The sequence below is a fragment of the Schistocerca gregaria genome, chromosome 2 (assembly GCF_023897955.1).
Source record: "Schistocerca gregaria isolate iqSchGreg1 chromosome 2, iqSchGreg1.2, whole genome shotgun sequence".
NCBI lineage: Eukaryota > Metazoa > Arthropoda > Insecta > Orthoptera > Acrididae > Schistocerca > Schistocerca gregaria.
In genome coordinates, this window is record NC_064921.1 from 141,478,347 (window position 1) to 141,503,265 (window position 24,919).

General features: G+C 37.3%; 1 protein-coding gene across 1 annotated transcript in view; it reads left to right on the plus strand.

Moving 5' to 3' along the window:
* The window catches only part of LOC126336526 (mitochondrial uncoupling protein Bmcp), a 99,642-nt gene extending 75,861 nt beyond the window's left edge, over positions 1-23,781 (plus strand). The window contains exons 6-8 of the mRNA XM_050000321.1: positions 9,059-9,119; positions 12,854-12,946; positions 18,127-23,781. Coding sequence (XP_049856278.1) covers positions 9,059-9,119; positions 12,854-12,946; positions 18,127-18,246 — 274 coding nt within the window. The 3' untranslated portion in view covers positions 18,247-23,781. The remainder of the gene's footprint in view (positions 1-9,058; positions 9,120-12,853; positions 12,947-18,126) is intronic.
* Positions 23,782-24,919: the final 1,138 nt, after the last annotated feature.

Below are 24,919 nucleotides of genomic sequence, written 5' to 3' on the forward strand. Positions count from 1 at the left end.
GTTTCATGAAAATGGCCTTAAAAGTGATCAGACCATTATTTTTCTGAAACAAAAATACTTAATACTAAAAATTTTGTTCTATCCATTTCCTTTAATTATGAAACTGTATAGTGAAATCACTAATCTTTTTCTCATTTTCTAAAAAAGTGCACTAAACTCTCACTAATCCAGGCCTCGGTAGTCTGGCCTCTAAGTAATCTGGCCAACATCCAAAATGGCCCACAACAATGAATTATTATGTGCAACAATGTTAGTGAATTACAATGTTGTACGTATTTGAAAGTCGGGCATTCTTTACAGTTCAGTATGTCGTCTTCTAGAAGAAAACACTTTACGCTAGACTTCAAGCTGAAACTCAAAATTTTAGATAAGTTGAACCCAAGTTTTTTGCAGAAAGCCATTGCGGCTGAGTACAATGTTGGATGAGCAACTGTTTATGACATCAAAAAGAAAGTTGTTATTGCAGAATTTGCAACCCAAAAGGACAGTGACTTGAGAAAATTGAAGGGTAAGCAAAAGAACGAGAATGAAGAACTGGTCATAATTGTCAGTAGGTAGTTCATAAAACAACACAGTAAAGGAATTGTAGTCTGCTGAAAGCTATCCTTATTACTGACAGTGCTCTGGTCATCGTTCCAATGTGACTCTAAAGTCCTATGGTATACCAAGCTCTCTTTCTTCCACCCTATGTGACAGCCCAGATTCAACCAGTGGATCAGTGAATTTTGTAATCAGGTAAACGTCGTTATCGAACTGCGGTACTTGTCTCCTTGCTGAATGAATATGAAGATGACTGTTCTGATGCTAAGCTGAAGGTGTGGAAAGGAATCAACTCTCTTGATGTTTTTCCAAGCTGCTGAAGCATTGGACCGAGGGCAGGGCACTACCATGGTGAAGAGCTGGAGAAAAGTGTGGCTGCCTGTTGATTCAGCGTTGGATCCAGTACTGAGTGACAGTGATGAGCCAGTCAATTCATGATCATAAGCTACTAATACTTTGCATGTTCCACAAGGAGGAGGAAAAATTGATGATGATGATGATGATGTTGCTAAGTGGCTGAATGGGCAAAGCTGTAAGACAACTCAAATTGAACAGATGAAAAAATAATCAGAAGTGTGCAGGAAAGCATTGATGTAAGTGATGAAGAAGAGGACTAGGAGGAGAAAGCATGAAGATTTCTCACAAGGTACATGCAGTGCTGATGTAACGCTTGTGAAGTGGTTACATGATAAAGCATGCAGCTGTCACATTTCATCATTGCGTCAACTAAGAATTTGGGCATGTTTAATGTATGTTACTATTGTATGATTATGTACACACACAAGCAGAAAGTCTACTGGCTTGCAGATAATTATGTTGTCTTATAACTGAATGCCTATTAACCAGTTTAAGTGGTAGGTACATTACTGAATGGTGGGCTAGTTTATCATTCCCATATTTCTATGTTGAGTAATTTAGACTTAATTTTGTATTTTAAGAGGAACAAAATCGTATTTAAATTGCCATGAGACATATACTTGTAGAAATTGAGTACTAGAGTTTAGTTTGAATGAGAGGGAAAAAAATAATGCAGAAAAGATATACTATGAGAAGAAGATATTTTGTTACTATGCGGCACCAGGTAATGAGTGCACTCGCACAGAATGCAAAGAATTTGCAAGTTCTTAGTATTGGGGATTCTTTAATTTGAGAGAGAAAAGAAGGGTGGAATCAAGGAACAAGAAAGACTGTTCAGGAGCTTAGGCAAAGAGAAAGGGAAGATGGGAGGATGTGATGAAATTGTAATTATTTGGAGACACCTTTTATCACTATACCCGTTCATTTGGGTTTTCAAAGCAAGGGAAACATAGGTTTCCAAAGACACTAAGTCCTTTATGTTTCTTGGTTTCTTCGTCTGCAGTGGCCTGACTATTAGATCTCTCTCTCTCTCTCTCTCTCTCTCTCTCTCTATCTATCTATCTATCTATCTATCTATCTACCTCTTTCTCGGATAGTTTCACTCATCTGTAAAAGTAATGAAAAGTATGTTTTGACTAACAGCATATAATGAATAAAGTGACTATATTCACCTGGTATTGTACATGATTAAAATGCAAATAGCAATATTTTCATTGAAGAGAAGTGGTGTAAACCATGGAAAAATAACAAGAGAAACCTAAGTCGTCTTTTCTATAGGTAGTAATCTTACGTTTGTGACTCTTATATTTTTCTTGTACCTTTATAATCCGAGTACCAGAAAAGAAAACATTACCAAAAAAGATCGAAACTTACATAATGTTTTTCATGACACTGTCCTTCTGTCATGACATAATTTTCAATTAAGTGTATCTGCCATATGATAAATTTGGTTTATGTGATCCTAAATTTACCTCTTCTACTGAACAAGTGCTAATAGCTCTTAGGGTATTCATTTTAGAGCCCATGTGTACAAGGCATGTTTTTCTTATTTTGGTTCATACTACCTGCCTCCAAATGTAGAAATCAAAGAGACTGCAGTAAAAGAGATTTGTTTCACAGTATCAAAGATAAAGAAGTGCATATAGCTCTTAAGATTTGCTTTTTAGAACCTGTGTTTACTAGACGTTTTTGCGTTATCCCTAAATATTGGCCATTCTTCCTGGGACACACACGTCTTACATTATTTCATAATTGTTAAAGTTAGAAGTATCAGATGAGCCATCAGTTTGTGTATAGTAATCTAGAAACCAAAAGCAGAGCAAATTAGTACAACCAGTGTTCCATAAGTAATATTTATATTGTGGTTGCAATTATCAGTCCAAAGACTAGTTTGGTTGTCACTTCCGTACTCTAGTCTTATCTTGTGCAAGTCTCTCCATCTCTGTGTAACTATTGAAACTTCTGGCATTTAAATTTCCTTTTGGTAGTCTCCTTGGCCCCCATCTACAATCTGACCTCCTCCTTGAATAGATTCATGAATAAACAAAACTGGTGATTGTGGGGTCTAAAAAATTTGTTTGAAGTGAAACCACTGTATAATTCCAGTTACTGTTTGGGCTGCAGAGGCATTATTGGCCCTTTTTTCGTGTGAGAAATGATCACTAGTGAATGTTAAGCTTCAATTTTAGAACAGTTTGTTACCACACAGGTAGCATTGGAGGCTCAACCAGCACTGAGTGGTTCATGCAAGATTGGACCAAACCACATCGTACTGAATAAGTGTTTCACTTTTTTGAAGAATACTTCAGGAAGAGAGCCATTATGTTGGATTATTGCCAATTTATTGTTGAAGAAATGGATTAGCTTCCATGTTCACCCAACCTGATTTCTTGTAACCACTTATTGTGGGGCACATTGAAAGACGTTGTATACTAGAACCATCCCACCACACTTCACGAGCTTGAATCGGTGGTCAGTGTGGCATTTTAAACCTTTTCAGTTGATACACTACCGTATGTAATGACAAATTTAATGGTGTGTTTGGGCCACCTTTGTTCTGTGAGTGGTGGAAATTTCAAAAAGATTGCGATGTGGTTGAAAATACTGTTTGTAGAGCACAAGTTTAATTGCGCACCCTGATACTCCATATGAGCTGCACAGTGTACAATATCATCTGTTAGCCGTTTTTTTAATTACTTCAAAACTTCTGAGTATTTTCTGTATTAACTTCTTACAGCTTTCACAATAAACATACCTTTTGTTGTACTCACCTGCTGCTTATAGTTTTCAAGATATTTGTTTTTAAAATCAGGGACTCCTTCACTGGACACCCTGTATTTTGTGAAATAAGTTGTAGGGTCAATATTGCCTCGCATGTTCCTACGTGTCTCTGGAACTCAACTGATCTTCTCCAAGGTCAGCTTCTGCCATTTTTCCATTTTTCTTTAAATAATTCATACTAATGGTTCAAAGATTCCAAGACTTACCAAGCGGGAAAGTGCCGGCAGACAGGCACAATGAACAAAACACACACACAGAATTACTAGCTTTCGCTGCTGATGGTTGCTTCTACAGGAAGGAGAGGGAAAGACGAAAGGATGTGGGTTTTAAGGGAGAGGGTAAAGAGTCATTCCAATCCCGGGAGCGGAAAGACTTCCCTTAGGGGGAAAAAAAGGACAGGTGTACACTCGCGCGCACACACACACACACACACACACACACACACACACACACACACACACATATTTGTCTGCTTGTGTCTGTGTATGTGCGGATGGATATGTGTGTGTGTGTGTGTGTGTGTGTGTGTGTGTGTGTGTGCGCGCGCGAGTGTACACCTGTCCTTTTTATCCCCCTAAGGGAAGTCTTTCCGCTCCCGGGACTGGAATGACTCCTTACCCTCTCCCTTAAAACCCACATCCTTTCGTCTTTCCCTCTCCTTCCTGAAGAAGCAACCATCGGTTGTGAAAACTAGTAATTCTGTGAGTGTGTTTGTGTGTTTTGTTCATTGTGCCTGTCTGCCGGCGCTTTCCCGCTTGGTAAGTCTTGGAATCTTTGTTTTTAATATATTTTCCCCATGTGGAAGTTTCTTTCTATTTTATTTATATACTGATGATTCAGTAATATTCACACCTGTCAGTGCCTACTTTCTTTGGAATTGGTATTACTACATTTTTCATAAAGTTTGATGGTATTGTGCCTATTAATGATATTATGAAATGGAATACCAACACTTATGAAAAGGATATGGCCAAAGGTAAAGCCTTTTTCAGAAATGTGATATTACATAATGGTAAATATGTGAACAAGGAAGATGATGCTCTGAACTGAAAGGCGTGACAGAAGCACAATATTACAAATACTTTAAAAACAAAGATTCCAAGACTTACAAAGCGGGAAAGCGCCGGTAGACAGGCACAATAAAATAACACACAACACACAAACACAAAATTACGAGCTTTTGCAACCGGCGGTTGCTTCGTCAGGAAAGAGGGAAGGAAAAGGAAAGATGAAAGGATGTGGGTTTTAAGGGAGAGGGTAAGGAGTCATTCCAATTCCGGGAACAGAAAGACTTACCTTAGGGGGAAAGAAGGATAGGTATATACTATTACACACACACACACACACACACACACACACACACACACACACACACACACATCCATCCATCCATACATATATAGACACAAGCAGACAAATATGTCCTTTTTTCCCCCTAAGGTAAGTCTTTCCGCTTCCGGGATTGGAATTACTCCTTACCCTCTCCCTTAAAACCCACGTCCTTTCATCTTTCCTTTTCCTTCCCTCTTTCCTGACGAAGCAACCGCCGGTTGCGAAAGCTCGTAATTTTGTGTGTGTGTTTGTGTGTTATTTTATTGTGCCTGTCTACTGGCACTTTACCATTTGGTAAGTCTTGGAATCTTTGTTTTTCCCATGTGGAAGTTTGTTTCTATTTTATATTACAAATACTGTTACACAAACTTTACATTAGATACAACCAAAATGTTACAAGCTAGTATTAATGAATTTTAGTCCACCTGCAACTAAAACTGATAGAAACAATTATGGGATAAACAGTAAGAAATTAACATTGAATGTTCAACCCAGTATTTTATGAAGCTACTTATGACATAATGAGAAACTTTGAACTTCATGATATCAGATCACACAGGCTTCGAATATGTACTAAGATCAACAATACACATAATTTTGACTGGAGTCCTAGCACCACTGTAGTTATTGCTGAATGAATGTCATAATTGAGTCATGGGCAAATGAAGTCTATAGCAAGGTAGTAGGAAATACTAAGCCAACTGAGAAGTCAGGCAAGGAAATTCCATGTTTCAGGAGTCCTATAAGAAGTCTTCAGATCCTTAAACTGGCTAAACAAAAAATACATAGTAGAATATGTATGAACTGTGTCTGTTTATTGGATGACACTATATTGTTTGCATCTAGCACAGATAGATTTCAAAAATGAATGGAAAATTTTAATAGGACAAGTTTAAAAATAGGTTTTAAAATCAATCCTGGTGAGACATCGCCATCAGTTTGAAAGTAAATAATACAAATTAACAGTGAAGTCGTAAAATCATGTTGTACAAATTGACAGTGAAGTCATAGAACCATAAAATTTTTATTTATGGCACTTCAAGGAAATGACTGAATGGCAATAAAAGAAATACACAAATGAGTAAAATTGGAAAAGTAAATTGTAGTTTTAAAATTAAAAATCTGATATTCTGAAATGGGAAGATTAGTCAGTGTGCCACTGCCATAGGCAGCAACTCAATTCTGAATATGCATAACTTCTTCCTGCATAGTAAACATTTCAACTCAGCTTATGGATGTGTTTTCAATAACTGGACAGACCAATCTTGGTGTAAAACATGCGACCGCACAAATTGCCCTTAATGGTTGGAGGACGGCAGGATTTGTCATGACTGAGCTTTCTTATTTTATATGTTGTTGTGGTCTTCAGTTCAGAGACTGGTTTGATGCAGCTCTCCATGCTACTCTATCATATGCAAGGCTTCTTCATCTCCCAGTATTCATCTCTTGGTCTCCCTCTATGATTTTTACCCTCCACACTGCCCTCCAATACTAAATTGATGTTCTCTAGATGCCTCAGAATATGTCCTACCAACCGATCCCTTCTTCTAGTCAAGTTATGCCACAAATTTCTATCTCCCCAATTCTATGCAATATCTCCTCATTAGTTACACAATCTATCCATCTAATCTTCAGTATTCTTCTATAGCACCACATTTCGAAAGCTTCTATTCTCTTCTTGTTTTAACTATTTATCGTCCATGTTTCACTTACATACATGACTAAACTCCATACAAATACTTTCAGAAACGACTTCCTGACATTTAAATATATACTCAATGTTAACAAATTTCTCTTTTTCAGCAACGCTTTCTTTGCCATTTCCAGTCTACATTTTATATCCTCTTTACTTCGACCATCATCAGATATTTTGCTCCCCAAATAGCAAAACTCATTTACTACTTTAAGGGTCTCCTTCCCTAATCTAATTCCCTCAGCACCACCTGATTTAATTAAACTACATTCCATTATCCTCGTTTTGCTTTTGTTGATGTTCATCTTATATCCTCCTTTCAAGACACTGTCCATTCCGTTCAGCTGCTCTTCCAGGTCCTTTGCTGTCTCTGACAGAATTACAATGTCATCGGCGAAACTCAAATTTTTTATTTCTTCTCAATGAATTTTAATCCCTACTTATGGCAATAAGATCGTTCAAAAACAGAGCTGTTCATTGATTCATGGAAAAACAGTGTACGATTGAACAGATAAGAATTGAATATATATATTTGTGCCTGTAATGAAATAGAGATCAGTGGGACATATAGTCAAATGAATGGATAGTAGGTGGACCAATGAAGTTCTTTGCTCGACTCCATGAGATACGAAAAGATAGACCTTACTATCTAGGTGACATTAATAAACATGCAGAAGCAACAAGGATGCATAAAGCTAAATATTTTAATGCATGGAAAAATCTAGAAAAGAATTTATTCAACATTTGTTGTCAAATGACAGTGATTTCAGGCAAAAGGGCAGATCAGGGAAGAAGCTGTGTCTTATTAGGGCAACTCATGAAAGATGTTAATGGACATTATCCTATTGCAGTGCAGCTGCTAGATCAACATTTGAAGAGATTACTTCATTTACTTCCCCTATATGATTTCCCAGACATAGGCGACGCTGTTGAAAACTGCCAGTCTGATGTAGCAGAGATCACAGTACTCAGTGGGCATCGGACTAACACAAAAGGTGTTTTATGGTGAATCTGTAATATGTAATGTAACATCCAACTTTGCCATCACTGTTCGAACACTAAGTATCTAGCACCAACATATACTGTTAGTTTACAGGCTTAAAGTACTTGCATAACAGGTATAAAAATATTTCAAATACCAATAGGTGAATTGTAGTATTGTTGCATTCTCCTCATCATGTAGAAGATTATTTCTGTACAATATAGTAGCTTACAAATATTTTTAATAAGTTTTTATCCTTCATTTTAACCTTTTTTCTCTTTCCACAATTTCCTAATTGTATTCTCATCCCAAATTTTCTGTGTCTTTTCTCCACCGTTCCCGACGTGCATGACGTGACATTCAGTTTAAATGCAAACATTTGTTTAGAAGTATGACAGTATGCATGTGATGTGTTACGAGAGCGAAAGGAACCTGTGACCACTGGAGACAGTGCCACAAGTGCACCCCGCGGGGGAAAAAAAAATCGTAACACAACACACACAAATGTCTTAATAACAAAATGTAAATCCACCTGATGATGGAGGTTTAAACCTTTGAAACACGTTGTGGAGATAAACAAACAGTGATTGGTAACAGAAAACTTGTTGTTTCATTTAGTGACCTGCAGTGTTGATGTGTGCAAGTGCAGTTGCACAATATCCACAACAGTTGTTTTCATGCCTTGATCCTTGTAGTTGATTTACATAAGATGTTTCCCGTATCTTTATTTTCCCTAATAATAGATATTAGATGATTTATTAGCAATATATTGGAGTTTTAACAGTTGTTATGTGGCATTATATTCTGAAACATGACTAGGAAAAGTCACCTTCATTGAACTGCCATGTGGGACTTTCATTACAGTGTGAGAACCATTGTTTATTTTGCAAGCGTTTATGGTCATTTCTTGAGTCTGATATTTGCTTTGTTTAGTTATATTTTAAATTTCAGTATACAGGTCTCATTTAGCTTGTAACAACTTAATAATTACTGTATACCTCAAGACAGTTATCTATTGGCAAATCTGTTTTCTCGTAATCATATGGTAGGTGGGTTGTTAAGCTTTATGTAATGGGTGAGAAAATGCGGCAGCTGTTGTGTTTGCTTTTCACAGTTGTCGGGTGTCTGTTGCAGATGGGGTGAGAGCGACCGGCTAGCGTAGGCTAGTGTTCCCTCGCCAACACACCCCATGCTTTTGACGGAAGGTACATTGTCATCCTACTCACATATCACACATTAAAAAAAAGAAAAAACACTAATGGACACACCCCACTAAAATGAGAATACAGAAAACACATGTAAAAAGTTGAACTCTCATAACTTGTTTCAGCTGTTTCAGAGGAGCTGTAGTGATACTGTTTTTTATTTTACAGTTCCAGTTTCATAGCAAGCCTTGGTAGTGCAGTAGCATCAACACCAATTGATGTTGTACGTGTAAGTATTTTCCATATTGTATTTCCTGAACTGTGTGTTATTTGGGTTCAACAGGGAAAGAACGGGAAAAAAGAGAAACATCATGAAAATATGTTTTATACTTTTCAAGTAAAAAAATGTAAGAAGTAACTGAGTGACAAATAACTTCCATTACTTTCAACTTTGCAACTTTAATAATATTATATATGAAGCTACTATTTACGTGTGATGTGAACTTGATGATGAAATCAACTTTTCTTTTAAAAATTCTGTTTCTTTTATGTATCTGTTTACGATCTGGAAACACATATTGCTTCAGTTTCTTGATTTTAGTTAGTTATTTATTGTAGGTGTATAAGCTTGCTACCTCCCAAAAAGCGGATCATTTGCAGCTTTTGAGTTGAACATCTACGTATTGAATGTTAAAATAATTTCATTTTTGTGCCACTGCAAAGCATCTGTCTGAAGGAACTTATCGCTCAAATCAAATCTGGTATAAAGTATTCTTATTTCAATATAAACAAACTGTAACTCCATTATTCATAATTTCTGGGATTTTATTAAGTTTTGTTTGAATTTTTTAATATTTTAGTGTCATCATTGCGCCTCATAATTCAATGCATTTCTCATTTTTATTCTGAGTCAAAAGACTAATTATGATTGAATAAGGATTAGGTGACAGACAGGAATTGTTTACCATAAATTAATTAATTCTGTTTTATAAGCAGTCCTATCTTCCAGAAAAAAAGTTCTTGCTAAGGATGACAACACACAGAACAAGACACTATAACTTAAGCTTTCAGAAGCTAAATTAAGTCCATTCTCCCCTTTCCAGTTGATACTAAATTCAAATATTTCAAGAACAAATATCAAAACAATATGTTTAAGAAGTGATGTAAATAAAATAGAAAGAAACTTCCACATGGGAAAAATATATTAAAAACAAAGATTCCAAGACTTACCAAGCGGGAAAGCGCCGGCAGACAGGCACATGAACAAACCACACAAACACACACATAGAATTACTAGCTTTCGCAACCGATGGTTGCTTCTTCAGGAAGGAGAGGGAAAGACGAAAGGATGTGGGTTTTAAGGGAGAGGGTAAGGAGTCATTCCAATCCCGGGAGCGGAAAGACTTCCCTTAGGGGGAAAAAAAGGACAGGTGTACACACACACACACACACACACACACACACACACACACACATATCCATCCGCACATACACAGACACAAGCAGACAACATGTCTGCTTGTGTCTGTGTATGTGCGGATGGATGTGTGTGTGTGTGTGTGTGTGTGTGTGTGTGTGTGTGTGTGTGTGTGTGTGTGCGCGCGCGAGTGTCTGCTTGTGTCTGTGTATGTGCGGATGGATGTGTGTGTGTGTGTGTGTGTGTGTGTGTGTGTGTGTGTGTGTGTGTGTGTGTGCGCGCGCGAGTGTACACCTGTCCTTTTTATCCCCCTAAGGGAAGTCTTTCCGCTCCCGGGACTGGAATGACTCCTTACCCTCTCCCTTAAAACCCACATCCTTTCGTCTTTCCCTCTCCTTCCTGAAGAAGCAACCATCGGTTGCGAAAGCTAGTAATTCTGTGTGTGTGTTTGTGTGTTTTGTTCATGTGCCTGTCTGCCGGCGCTTTCCCGCTTGGTAAGTCTTGGAATCTTTGTTTTTAATATGTTTAAGAAGTGAGGTAGATAAAAGGGTACATTTTTGTACATTCAGTGTTTAAAACTGTATCACAGTGCTTTTAAATGCTACTATGTACTTTTTGTATTCCAGAGACCTTGAGAAAAGAGTTCAGTGACTTCAAGAGAGTGGGGCTTCCATTACGGCAAAGAGCAAAACTAGATCAGCCATTTCACACAGTGTTCGCTATAAAATACTAGTTGTGTTTCAAGGTCATGTAATTATTCTAAGTATACTTTTGTTGATTTGAAGTGAAAGGATTTACTGGAAGTTTTGCTTCGTTAGGAGAAAGAGTAGGATAGGGAGATGATGAGTGGGTTTTGTACAGAGGAGACAATGTAATGTTAGATTTCATAAACCACCATCCCGCAATAGTGACATAATTTTTATCATTTTTTATTAAAGTGAGATTCTAAATTATTGTTAATTACATTTTATCAGAGCATGCTTAGACGTCGCACAGTGTTATAGCATTGTTAGAACAGTGCGCCACATGGATTCTTAGCATTGTTTTACATGTGTCCCTCATGACTGCCTTGGGCAATGGGACATCTGGTATTGCTGAGTGAATATGTAATTAGTATTTCTGTATCATTAAAAATTATTGTTATGGTATCTCTTTCAGTCACATTATTGCATGCTTTGTCAGTATAAAAGAAACAGTACTGCTCACATTACTAAAGCACTGTAGTTGTGTGTCAATTGTTTTTTGGCTGTGAATTATGTCCTTAGACTAGGATCAATCTCTTCAGACCCATTTACTAAATATCACTTTGTGGTGTCTCCTACAAAGTATGTCTAATTTGTGTTAACACATGCTTTCATTCATTTCTCTTCTTTTTGTCTTCCCTCCCTATTTTTTCCTCCCTCGTTGCTCAAAACATTTCTGACATTGTTTTCCAAGGAGCCATATAAGAGCACTCTTGTTTTTCCCTTCTGTAATGTAAACCTATGTATTCAGACAGTTTTATTTCTTATTTGTCAAAGTAGCACATAGCAGTATTAAGTTCCTTTTAATGCACTGTGTTAAAAAAACTTAGTTTAATAAATGTCATATAGCTGAAATATGAATTACTAAATATGCCACTACATAAGTAGGGGCTGGGAAGTGCCCAACAGCTTTCACTTTTATGAAATATTGCTTGCTGCTGACAAATACTTCCTCTATTACCACAATATTGCCTATACTGTTTTCATGCTTAAGTGACAGGAGGAGCATATAAAAATTGCTGATGATTACCTGTTGATCTTCAACAATAATGAAACTTCCTGTCAGACTAGGACTCATTCCTGGCAGACTTAGACTCAAACCTGGACCCTTTCCCTTTTTATTTCTGCTAATACCTCTCCCCTATCTTCCAAACTCCACAGAAGTTCTCCTGCATACCTTGTGGGACTAGTATTCCTGGAAGAAAGGACATACATGAGAAATTGCTTACTCACAGCTTAAAATATTGTCTCCAGAATGTAAAGAACAGTAAAATAACAATGTCTGTTGGTCTACAAGAACAATGTCTTTGCCCTTATTTAAAGTATGTGCAGCTACAATCAGACAATAATTCCATCCTTTTCTCCAGCAGAAGCAGCAGCAGCAACAACATCAAAAACAAAACAACAGCAATGATGCCAACATACGTACCTCCCACTGTATAGTATAAGCAATCGAATACCAGTGTCAAAACTTCAAACAACCATTTTTAAGTTGTGGCACCTGCCCTGTGATACAGCTTAATGTTATACTCAAAAACAAAGTTTAGACAAAGTTGACAACTATCTTAAACATCACAGAGAATCATAGGACTGACTTTACCAGGCTCAATCCTTGGACCTTTGGCTGATTAAACCAACTCTTAATGAAGAAGCACCAACTTACAGCCCAAGTTATAACTTATTGCACCCTAAGTTATAACAATGTCTAAATATGAATTACGTTACTACCAAATTCATTAAAAAAAAAGTAATGTCTAAAACCAACTTTTGTTTATATCAGCATGAAAAATGGAACTTATCTAATCAATTATTTGCATGTTTGGATTGCAGACTAATCACAACTTTCTTTTTTCTCTCTCTCAGACAAGGCTGATGAACCAGAGGAAACTTAAAGCTGTAACCCGTGATACCAAATCTGTTCGCATATATACTGGCAGTATTGATTGCCTTGTCCAGGTATGGATTTGAAAGTTGGCTGAGAGTTTTATGGTTTGTTAATATATATTGAGGTGTCAAAGTGAATAGAACCTTTGTTTTTGTTTATGAGGGAGTACCCAAAAGAAACTTAACTAATATTTTGGTTGCAGAGTTTTTGTAGTACTGTGTTTTGCCACTAGGAGCCCATAGAGTGAACATTCCAGAGTCAGTAAGCTTTATAAGATCAGGACTAGTTTCAGCAGAGTATATAGTGGCAACTGTTTTGTATGATTCTCATTTTACAAATGGCAATTTTTGTGAACTGCAAGCAGTGGTTAAAGTATGCCTTTTGCTCAGAAAAAGAGGAACTGAAACTGTTGAAATGTCAAAAAAGGAGTGCAAGGATGATGCTATGGGCAAACTCAAGTGTTTGAGCGGCTTTCTCGTTTCAGAAATGGGGAAAAATCTCCGTCTTGTCATTCTTCCACGGCTCGAATACATGAAAATGTTGAAAACACTTGTGCAATCAACAATGAAGTTAGACGGCAGACCATTAAAGAAATTGTTGAGCAACTTAGAGTTCAGTCGAGCGAATTGTGACAGAAGCTTTAGGAGTGAAAAAGGGTAATTAACAAATTTGTGTTACAACTGCTTACTGCTGAACAAAAACAAGAGTACATGGAAGTGTGCTGTGCTTTGAAAGAAGAGTCCCAGAATGATCCAAACCCCTTTTCAGAAATTATCACTGGTAATGAAACTTGGTTCTGCAATTAAGATCCTGAAGCAAATAAAGAATCAAGCCAGTGGAAGACCTGAAGTTTGCGTCACCCCAAGAAAGCTCATCAGGTGAAATCGGACATTTAAAAAAAAAAATGCTGATTTGTTTCTTCAATGTGGGAGGAGTTGTCCATTCAGAGTGTTTTCCACAGGGTCAGACAATCAACCAGGCTTTCTTCTTGGAAGTTTTGAAAAGGTTGCACAACAGTGTGCAGCGGCCTGATTTGTGGCAGTAGGGTACTGGTTATTCCATCATGACACTGGCCCTGTTCCCACAGCCCTATATGTGTGATGGTTCTTGACCAAAATTTTATGACCCCTGTTCCTTACCTGAGCTTGCTCTGTGTAACTTTTATTTTGTTTCCTAGAGTGAAAAGGGGAGGGGTTGCTGTTTAGCATCGCTAAAGATGAAATTAAACAATGTTTTGGAAAATGGAATAAAAGATTGGACAAGTCTATTAGTGCAAATGGAGAGTACTTTGAAGTACATTGAAGGTTTGAGATTAAAATGTGAGTAAAGTTGGAATTATTTTCTTTTGGATGCCCCCTTATGTGATGACTGAACCAATCGGAAAAAATTTCAAGTAAAATTATGAGACAGAATAGCTGTTCAGTACTTAACGCCAGAAGGTAAAAATTTTAATACTGCCAATTGACACACAAATATACATAAAACTGTCATAACTATTAGAAGTTATAGTTCCAAAAGAAGGAATAGTTTTGTGTAATTTTCTATGTGTGTATTGGCAGTACAATTCTGTCTCATAATTTTATAATTTTCTGAAGTGAACTTTCCTTTTGTTCAGATATTTAAGTAGTATCAGTTCATTCACTTACTTTTATTTTTATCTTTCAGTGATTCGATTAATTCTAACCTGTAGTAATTTATAATCATGTGAAACAATTACTAACAAAGAGATAGAGGGGCTGGCCAGTACTTACCTCAGCTCAGTACAGCCGATAGAAACACAAAAAATAACCGAAAATTTAAGTTCCTAGCTTTCGGAATAAATGTTCCTTCATCAGGGAGGATAGAGGGGAAATAAAGGGAAGAAGGGAAAGTGGATTTAGTTACTCACAACCCAGGTTATGAAGCAACAGGTAAAGGAAAACAGGAAGGGTAGCAAGGATGGAGGCATGGTTGTCAGAGGGAAGCCAAAGATATTCTACTGTAGGTACTGTGCCAGCTTCAAACCAAAGAGGATGCATACAGAAGAGGTGTATAGTATAAAGATGTAGGATGAAAAGATGCATGGACGGCTAAAGAGGAAAGGGAAAGAGGAGAAGACTGAAAAGTAAATGGGAGTGAGGTTGTTTAATGTAGGTTCAGTCCAGGGGGATGGCGGGATGAAAGGATGTGCTGGGGTGCAAGTTCCTATCTCCGCAGTTCAGAGGGACTGGTGTTGGGTGGGAGAAGCCAAATGGCACATACGGTGTAGCAGGTTCCTAGGTCCCTAGAATTATGCTGGAGGGCATGCTCCGCTACTGGGTATTGGACATCCCCTAGGCGGACAGTTCGTCTGTGTCCGTTCATGCGCTCAGCTAGTTTAGTTGTTGTCAAATCAGGGGAACTGCCATGGGAACCAGGATGGCTCCGTCCTATGCCAACCTCTTCATGCGCCGCATGGAGGAGGCTTTCCTGAAGACCCAACAGCTGCTTCCCCTGGCCTGGTATAGGTTTATAGATGATGTCTTTGTGGTCTGGACTCATGGTGAAGAAACACTCCTTAATTTCCTCCATAACCTCAACTCCTTTTCGAATCTGAATTTCACCTGTTTTTTCTCCAAAACCCAAGCCACCTTCCTGGATGTTGACCTTCATCTTGTTGAAGCTCACATCCACACCTCTGTCCATATCAAACCCACCAACAAATAACAGTACCTTCACTTTGATAGCTGCCATCCATTCCACATCAAATGCTCCCTTCCCTACAGCCTAGGTATTCGTGGCAAACGTATCTGCTCCAGTGACGAATCCCTCAACAATTACACCAATAACCTGACCAGTGCTTTCCTCTCCCGCAACTATCCTGCAGACCTTGTCCACAAACAGATCTCCCGAGCAATACATTCCTCTCCGTCCAAAAACAATATTCCTACCCTCAGACCACACAGAAGCATCCCCCTTGTCACCCAATATTATCCTGGCCTCGAATACATCAATAAATTACTCTGCCAGGGATATGACTTTCTCAAGTCAACCCCTGAAATGAGGTCATCCCTTGACAGAATTCTCCACACACCACCTAGAGTTGCCTTTCGTCGTCCCCCTAACCTCCGTAACATCCTTGTTAAACCCTACAATATTCCCAGACTACCTTCTCTACCCAGCGGTTCCTACCCCTGTAACCGACCCCGCTGCAAAACCTGCCCCATGCATACCCCCCACAACCACCTACTCCAGCCCCGCTACTGGTAAAACATACACAATTCAAGGCAGGGCCACGTGTGAAACTACACATGTCATTTAGCAGCTGACTTGCCTGCACTGCACAGCCTTTTACATTGGTATGACAACAACTAAACTGGCTGAGCGCATGAATGGACACAGACGAACTGTCCGCCTAGGAGATGTCCAATACCCAGTAGCGGAGCATGCCCTCCAGCATAATTCTAGGGACCTAGGAACCTGCTACACCGTATGTGCCATTTGGCTTCTCCCACCCAACACCAGTCCCTCTGAACTGCGGAGATAGGAACTTGCACCCCAGCACATCCTTTCATCCCGCCATCCCCCTGGACTGAACCTACATTAAACAACCTCACTCCCATTTACTTTTCAGTCTTCTCCTCTTTCCCTTTCCTCTTTAGCCGTCCATGCATCTTTTCATCCTACATCTTTATACTATACACCTCTTCTGTATGCATCCTCTTTGGTTTGAAGCTGGCACAGTACCTACAGTAGAATATCTTTGGCTTCCCTCTGACAACCATGCCTCCATCCTTGCTACCCTTCCTGTTTTCCTTTACCTGTTGCTTCATAACCTGGGTTGTGAGTAACTAAATCCACTTTCCCTTCTTCCCTTTCTTTCCCCTCTCTCCTCCCTGATGAAGGAACATTTGTTCCGAGAGCTAGGAATGTAAATTTTTGGTTCTGTTTTTCGTGTATCTATCGGCTGTACTGAGCTGAGGTAAGTACTGGCCAGCCCCTCTATCTCTTTGTTAGTAATTGTTTCACATCTTTATATAAGATTTTCCATTAATTAGTAATTTATAATCAGATCATTGAACTAATATCGTGTAAATTTAATCTTGGCTCAGTTAACCGAGTAAGCTTGAATAAAATAATTTTGTGTGTTAAGCCATGTCATTTTAACAGGATACTAATGAATATCTTCCCATTGGAGGATTCAAAGAGATGTTGCTATGGAGGGGAATGGCAGTACAGTAATCTGGTGGCTGCTATTTGGAAGGCAGCTGTAGTAGGTGATTGTTAGGAAGTAGTATACTAGCAGGCTATTGCCTGTGGCCCTCCCTTAAGTGATTGGTAGATAACTTTCATTGGTGAATGGTAGGCAATAGCAAAACGGCAGCTAGTGTCCAGCAGCAAAGCATTTTCATGCAGCAAAGCATTAAGGCCACATGGCAGATCTCTCGTGACAGCTGTTTATATTGCTAAACTTGAGTCAAATGGTGCTGCTGGCTGGCGCGAAAACATGTGGATACTAGAATTGCTGGCAGACAAGCAACAGGTAACCTACATTCATCCAGGGAGGATGGCCGTGACATACCTACGTCCTGGCTGCCAGCGATTCTAGCCTTGCCAACTGTGTGAGTTCATTAGCCAACAGCACCACTTAACAACATAAACAGTGAAAGAATTGATGTGTGGACTTAATGCTTCACAACAGAAAAACATTACCCCATGGATACCAGCTGCTGATTTGCTATTGCCCACCATTTCCCACAGTGTTGTATGTTGTACACGCCCGAGCATTGAACTGAGGAATTTTGATTGGGAAAAATGTAATGACTATATTATTCATTTCTGTACATGAGATAGACAGACAAACCTGATTCCTTATTTCTTACATAAGAGCCAAACTATTAGCAGTGTCTGCATATTTTGTAAGGGAGTCAATAACTTTTAGACCCAGGAATGTTGCGCTGAAATTTGTTTTTAATGAATCAGAGTACATAAAGAGGAAACTGAAAATTACGTTGTGACTCAGTAACTTTGATATAAATCATAACTGTAGTAAGTGTAGTGGTTGCAAGAGAGCATATGTGTCTGTGGAAAAAATGTATTTTGCAGTTGCAATTTGGATTGAAATCATAATGAAGTATTTCAATACTTACCATATGCAATGTTTTTTAAACTTTGCTGTAAAGTTGCTACAGGTAAGGTCTTCCCAACATTTCTGGCATTGTTATTTTTCATATGTAATTTGCATATGTTACAAAGAAATGATTTTATTCTTTTTTTTGTTACGTTGTTTCAGACAGTGAAGAATGAAGGATTTCTTGCCTTATACAAAGGCTTTATTCCCACATGGGTTCGAATGGGGCCCTGGAATATCATATTCTTTGTAACTTACGAACAGCTGAAGCAGTTGTACTGAGGAGCATTCTACTCATGCCATTTACAGCATTTACCAAACACAATACTTATTATTTATTTTACACTGTTCTTTTAAGTATTCTGCTTGTAGAGCACAGCCCAAAGGTTCATATTTTTAAGAGTGGTCAAAGCATTGTGTTTGTTGCATTTTCAGATTGTGCTGTTTATGTAGTCAAAGCTTTAATTTGTGGCAGTGAATCTCACTTTTCATTTTCCATTTTTGTCATTGTTTTTGAAGAAGTTATGCTTTCTTGTTAAAGGAAACACACAGCTGACTAAAAAATAAATAAAAATACAGTATTTAATGGACACATCTGAAATCTATGTTTAAAGAAATGGCATACATCAAGAAACAGCAGGTTTCAAAGTCAGAAGAGTCAGTTTTTAATCATTGTACAATGTTTCATAGAAAAAGTATTATGCACAGTATTCCTGTAAAGGGATGGACCTTTACATTTAATGTGTAGTACTGTTCCAGATATTCTAATGAATCACCTGAGAATTGGGAATTCTATGTTTGGATTAACTATGTTTGTTAGTACTTAAGATAGGCCTTATAATGAGGTCCAGTATCTGTTGACAAAAGAGGAACTGTGATACGTCAAAAATTGTATTGCGTAGATACTTTTTTTAATTCCATTGTAACAGCAAATTGGTTGCATTTGAGCAGAATTTTGTTTCAATATTGTTATACACTTTTGATAAAAAAAATTCATTTCACGGAATCACACTAAATATAACATTTTAAAAAACTTTTTTATTTAACTTATAACAGAACATATTTATAATGGTTTATTACTTTGAAGACTGAAAAATTTCAAGTAGTGTTCAAAGCATTAGATGCTTCTGACTATTCTTGTGTAGCAACTGCTGGTCAGTTTGCCTTAAGTAAGTGATGTGACTCATTTCCAAAGATTTAAAGAACAAGTGGCAGACAAAGAATGACACTTACCAGTATTGCAATCATTGTTCACAACTGATTGGATATAAAGGTTCCTTCAATTGCATAAATACTGTTATCCATCAATTATTCTAAATTTCATGAAAGGTAAGCAGTGGTGTAATTTTTAGTACTTTTCCAGAAATACTCTTATATTGGTCAGTCCCAGCACTGTCAAGTTCCAGTTATGTATCAATGAATTTGAATATTGGCAGCTTATTTACATAATCAATATTTTCAGAAAAAAGGTAGGCAAGAAACTGTCAAAATGTAACTGTTAAATTTCTGCAATCAGAATGCACAGTGGTATTTGTGAATCAATTTTGAATTGGGTTTTACAATTTAAAAATTGGCTTGAAGAAGAAGTGGATCTCTAAAAGATATGTTACTACTAGTGGCATGAGCAAGAATTAGGACAAATTCCACTGAAAAAAAAAATGTATTAATATAAAACCTGCATTTATACTCCACCCCTTCATTCTTGCTCAGATTCACATTTGTTCAAACATACTTACACTTACAAAGTTAGTCTACTCTAATTCTGTACAGAATGCAGAAATTTATTGTGCACTTTTTATGACATTGGTATAACATCCAGTGCAGCATACCAATCAATATTGTTCTCTACTCTGTTATTGATTCTAGTACTTTATCCACTATAGGAATCAAATTTTGACTTCTGTCTATAGGGTTAAATTATACAGAATCTAACTGGTTCAGGATTGTGTGTCTGCCCCCCCCCCCCCCCCCCCCCCGCCCTCCCCTCTCCCTGTTGGACACACATGTTGATTAAATTTTACAGACTGTCTGTCAGTGAAGCTCCAATACAAATCTCTTTCTGAACTGTCCCTTCAATGCACGTTTAAATTTTTGTTTAATTTTTTCTTACTTCATATTGAAAATATTTTATAATATTACGTGGAATATGTCATCTCTTGCCTAAACTCTACTTTCTGCAGTTAGCTGCTTAGTTTTTTTCTTTGTTGAACTCTATGTGTTTGGAGCTAAATCAAGTTATTCTAAGAACTGAATGCTGTAAAGTGCCTGTGTAAGACCATATATGTGCATAGTGTCAAATATCAGCATATGAATATGAAAAAGAGCGTTGCCTTTCTAATAATCATCCTGCTTAACTAGATGAATAGAAATTTCAAACTAAGTCACTATTTAAGAACTGTTGAAATTCAAAAACGTTCTACAGTATCTATGCATCCACTCAAGCTGGTTTGTTTTGATAGTAACTAGATATTGTGTATTTTTGTTTAAGTCACTTTCAGTATGTTTCTCCTTTTCTTCCTGTAGAGTGGATATTTATAATACAGTATTATGTTGATCATTGAAGTAATTCTTAACTAACCTAGTCAAGTTGTTCAATTCACCTTAAATACAGATTGAAGATGTAACTTGCCAGTATAGAAACACTCATTGTGTTCTCATTTATCAAGAGGAACCCACATAGTCAATACAAACTATACAGGGTGTATCAAAAAGGATGACATAAACTTACACGGCTGAAAGTACATGATAATAGAAGTACAAATGTCCAGTAAACTTGTGCTCTAAGATGCATACCTTAACAGCTATGAGCACCTGTTCATTTTCGGTACTTTATAACACAACTCTTCTAATGAACAAGTGCTCAGAACTTTTAAGGTATGCATTTTAGAGCACATGTTTACGGGACATTTTTTTCTTGTTTTGTTCCATACTACCACTTCGCAAAATATGGAAAGCAAAGATCTTGCAGTAGAAGAGATTTGTTTCACAGTATTAAAAATCAAGACTATTTCATAGCTCTTAAGGTATGCGTTTGAGAGCCCATGTTTACTTGATATTTGTGCTTCTATTATTGTGTACCTTCAGCTGTGTAAGTTTGCGCCATCCTTTTTGATACACCCTGTATACTGTATTTAATTGACCTCAATTTTTTGAAGATATTCCGTGTGAGAAATTTTTAGTTTTAACACTTCTGATTAATCACATTTGCAAACTTTATTTATACGTTATCTTCAGGTCTGCCTAATAAAGTTTATACCATCATTTGTAAACAGCGGTGACTTTTTTAAGTAAATTATCTGATGCTGATATACAAGTAGTTTTTCATCAAATGCCGTGGGAAACTAATGATCAAGTGTTCTTATTCACCATAATGTGAGCTCTACTCTCTGCATTATTGTCATGCAACTTTGCACATTAATTTGGATTATTTTTCAAGTAATCAGGAATCCTTAATTGCAGTTGTCTTACACATACTGGACCACTTGTTGCTCTGTTTTGTGAAACATTCCCCTGATTCAGTCCCCTGAGAGTTTGGCATGTAGAACTAATGATCTCTAATTCATTCTTATCTGACTCTGCCTATGAAAATTTACTTCTGGGACATCAAATTTTCTTTCTGTTTCACAGTTGTGTGTGGCCTCTGCTTTGTAGATAACTGTTGTCTTAAAATTAGTGCCATATTGCCAGCGTGCACCATTTGTGAACTTCACTCTCAACAGTCACGGCTGTCACTTTCATCTGTTATCAATCACTGCAATTTACTGTTTTTATAGCAGTAAGCAAACTGAATAACAACAGTATGTTAGCCCCTCAGCTTACTAGGGCGGAATTAACAGAAATTGGACCTTGTTGGACTAACTTTGCCCTTCATTTGTTGCCAAACTTGAAAATCAGCAGTGTTCCTGAGCTTTAGCACTGTTGTCAAACACTGTGTTTCATGTATTGTGTTGCATCTCAAGTGTTCTGGGCAAACTTACTTATTTTATAATTACTCTCGCTTCTGTAGAAATGTATGCTGTTGCTAAGTATCTTATCAATTTGTAAAAACAGTCCTATTCCTATTTCATTTGGATTCACGAAAACTGTAGTTTAATCAAGGTAGGTGTCATAAAAATCAAGGTTTGCGGGATGCATCACATAGTTGACAGCTTGATGAAATTTGCTACCCACTCATCTGTTCCTACCTGACATTGGCCCAAGCTATCTCACATTGGCCCAAGCTGGTGCCACTGCACCTCATCCCAGCCTTCTGATATCGCCAAATCTTCATTTATATTTGCTTCAGTGGCGAACTGTTAATGCACTGTTCCCTTGTGTACAATCTCAGAGGGACCTTTAATATTTCTTTGAGAAGTTTTCGCCCAAGGGTTTGTAGGAATGAGATATCAGTGTCTCACGATCCTTACATGCCTCATACCTTACTGTTGTTGGTACTTGTCTATTTGTAATTATAAAAAAGTTGACCTTTTCTTTGTAATAGCCTTTTATAAACAATAAGACTAATTTCACAATACTAAATCTGATTAAACTGTAGATAATTAAAACAGGTCATTATCTTTAATATGGGAGGCCATGGAGGCTGGTATAGTGACGAGAAGAGTTCACTGCGTGAAGTGTTCTGAGAAAACTTATGTTCATCATTTACAAAGGTAGGAATGAAACAGGGATGTCATTTCTGTAACTGAAGGTATTATTGAAAAGTCTCTCAGGAAGAGATCAGTATTTACAATTGTAACAAATAAACTGTGAAATCCTAATAAATATGTATGGTTTTAATGTCTGATGTATGTCATCCATTCATTTAATGTTGAGGAAGTTTATTCCTTTGTTTGTACTCTTGCATGTTGTTCTGTATGCGTATTCTTCTAAAGAGAGGTTCCAGCTATAACATCTAAAACTAAAAATCCCCTATACAACAGTATATTAAGTTCCTTGTAATTTACATATTTTGTGTATTTGTAAAGAGTATGACTTATTTCAGAGGAATGTTGTAAAGAATAAGAATAATTTGCTTGAAGTTATACAATTCTTATCCACTTAATTACATTTACCTTGTCAAAGTAAATCATTGTCACTAGCAAGTGCAATGTAAATGAATACAGTGATAACTTTTCCTCATCAGTGTTATCTTTAAAGTAATAAATTTTCAAGTTGCATTTAAGTTCAAATGAGAGATGTATCCTCACATAAGGCATTAGTTCTCAGTTTCCTATGTTCTCTGAACAAGGCTTCACACATTTTCTTCTGTACAAACATATTTGATCCACTTTATGGAATAAATATGAAAAAAAGAAGAGCTGATGACCAAAATGGAGACTCTCTCATTAAAAGAACAATAAAACTGTAACAGACGTGACATTGGGGCCATTCATTTAAGAGAACGGTGATTGCTGGGATATGGCCTAAAGGTGTATGCATGAATGAAGTAAATTATAGGCATATGCTTCACAGAAAAACTGATAACAAAATGTAAAACAATATAGAAAGAAATATTCTCGGCAGATAAGACAAACCACTTTTTAATAATATCCTTGCAGTTATTTCATGACAAATCGGCAAGTGTGTGTGTTTGTTGGCTCCATCAAACAGTGAATAAATTTGGATTTTTTCTTGACGGTGAAAGATGTCAGTGTCAGCATTCATACAGTGAAAAACAATTCATCTTTGTTACTGTATGTGTTGAGTATTCTTACTCATTGTTGAAACTAAATTATGGATGTGAAATGAAATACCTGTATGTTCTTGGCTGTTTTGAACTAGAGCCTGTAACTGATTCTGTTTCATTAAATAAAGAAACACCTCATAATTTACAAATCATTCACAACACAAAGCATTTTTATATTACAGCGTTATCTACCAAGTGTTATATATTAATTGATGTATTTCTCATTCCTCTTCGTCTCAAGTGGCATTTCCATGGACAACGAAAGCCTGCAATTGCATCCACCAATTGTCACCCTTAATGACCAGCAAGTGTTTCCACATGCGCAGTCGGATTCTTTACTAGCAATGTATTCAAGATGTCATTGACTGAAATTTTGCAGTTGTAAATGTAATTCTAGAAATCTTAGTGAAATGTTAATGAGCAGAACATGGTCTCACAAATATTTGCATGAGAATGGATTTCTCATAAAAATCATTTGGGAGCATCAAAACACTAACAAAACTGTTTTCAACAGAGAACAAAATGTCTTCTAGAAGTAAGCGAATAAGTAACACCACTTTTGAATCCCTTTTGAGTTACATTTATTACTCTAATCAGAAGACGATATGGCAGCTTGTGTTACAAGTAATACTGAAATGCCTGGTAACTGTAAACCCTATTTATCACTGCTGTATCCTTATTGTGTTCCTGAAAGTGCAGTTTCTACTTTTTTCTTTTTTAAGTTAGAATTCTGAGAGGTCACAGGTGCCATAAATAGAGCTTTTCCTGTACTTAATTTTGTAACCAAACTTTGTACTGCTGTACACAACCAGTAATCATTCAGGGACTGTACCAATAAGAACACATCTACACTACTGGCCATTAAAATTGCTACACCGAGAAGAAATGCAGATGACAAGCGGGTATTCATTGTACAATATATTATACTAGAACTGACGTGTGATTAAATTTTCACTCATTGTGGGTGAATAGATCCTGAGAAATCAGTACCCAGAACAACCACCTCTGCCCGTAATAACGGCCTTGATATGCCTGGGCATTGAGTCAAACAGAGCTTAGAGGGGTTGTGCAGGTACAGTTGCCCATGCAGCTTCAACACGATACCACAGTTCATCAAGAGTAGTGACTGGCATATTGTGACGAGCCAGTTGCGGCCACCATTGACCAGACATTTTCATTTGGTGAGAAATCTGGAGAATGTGCTGGCCAGGGCAGCAGTTGAACATTTTCTGTATCCAGAAAGGTCCTTACAGGACCTGCACCATGCGGTCGTGCATTATCCTGCTGAAA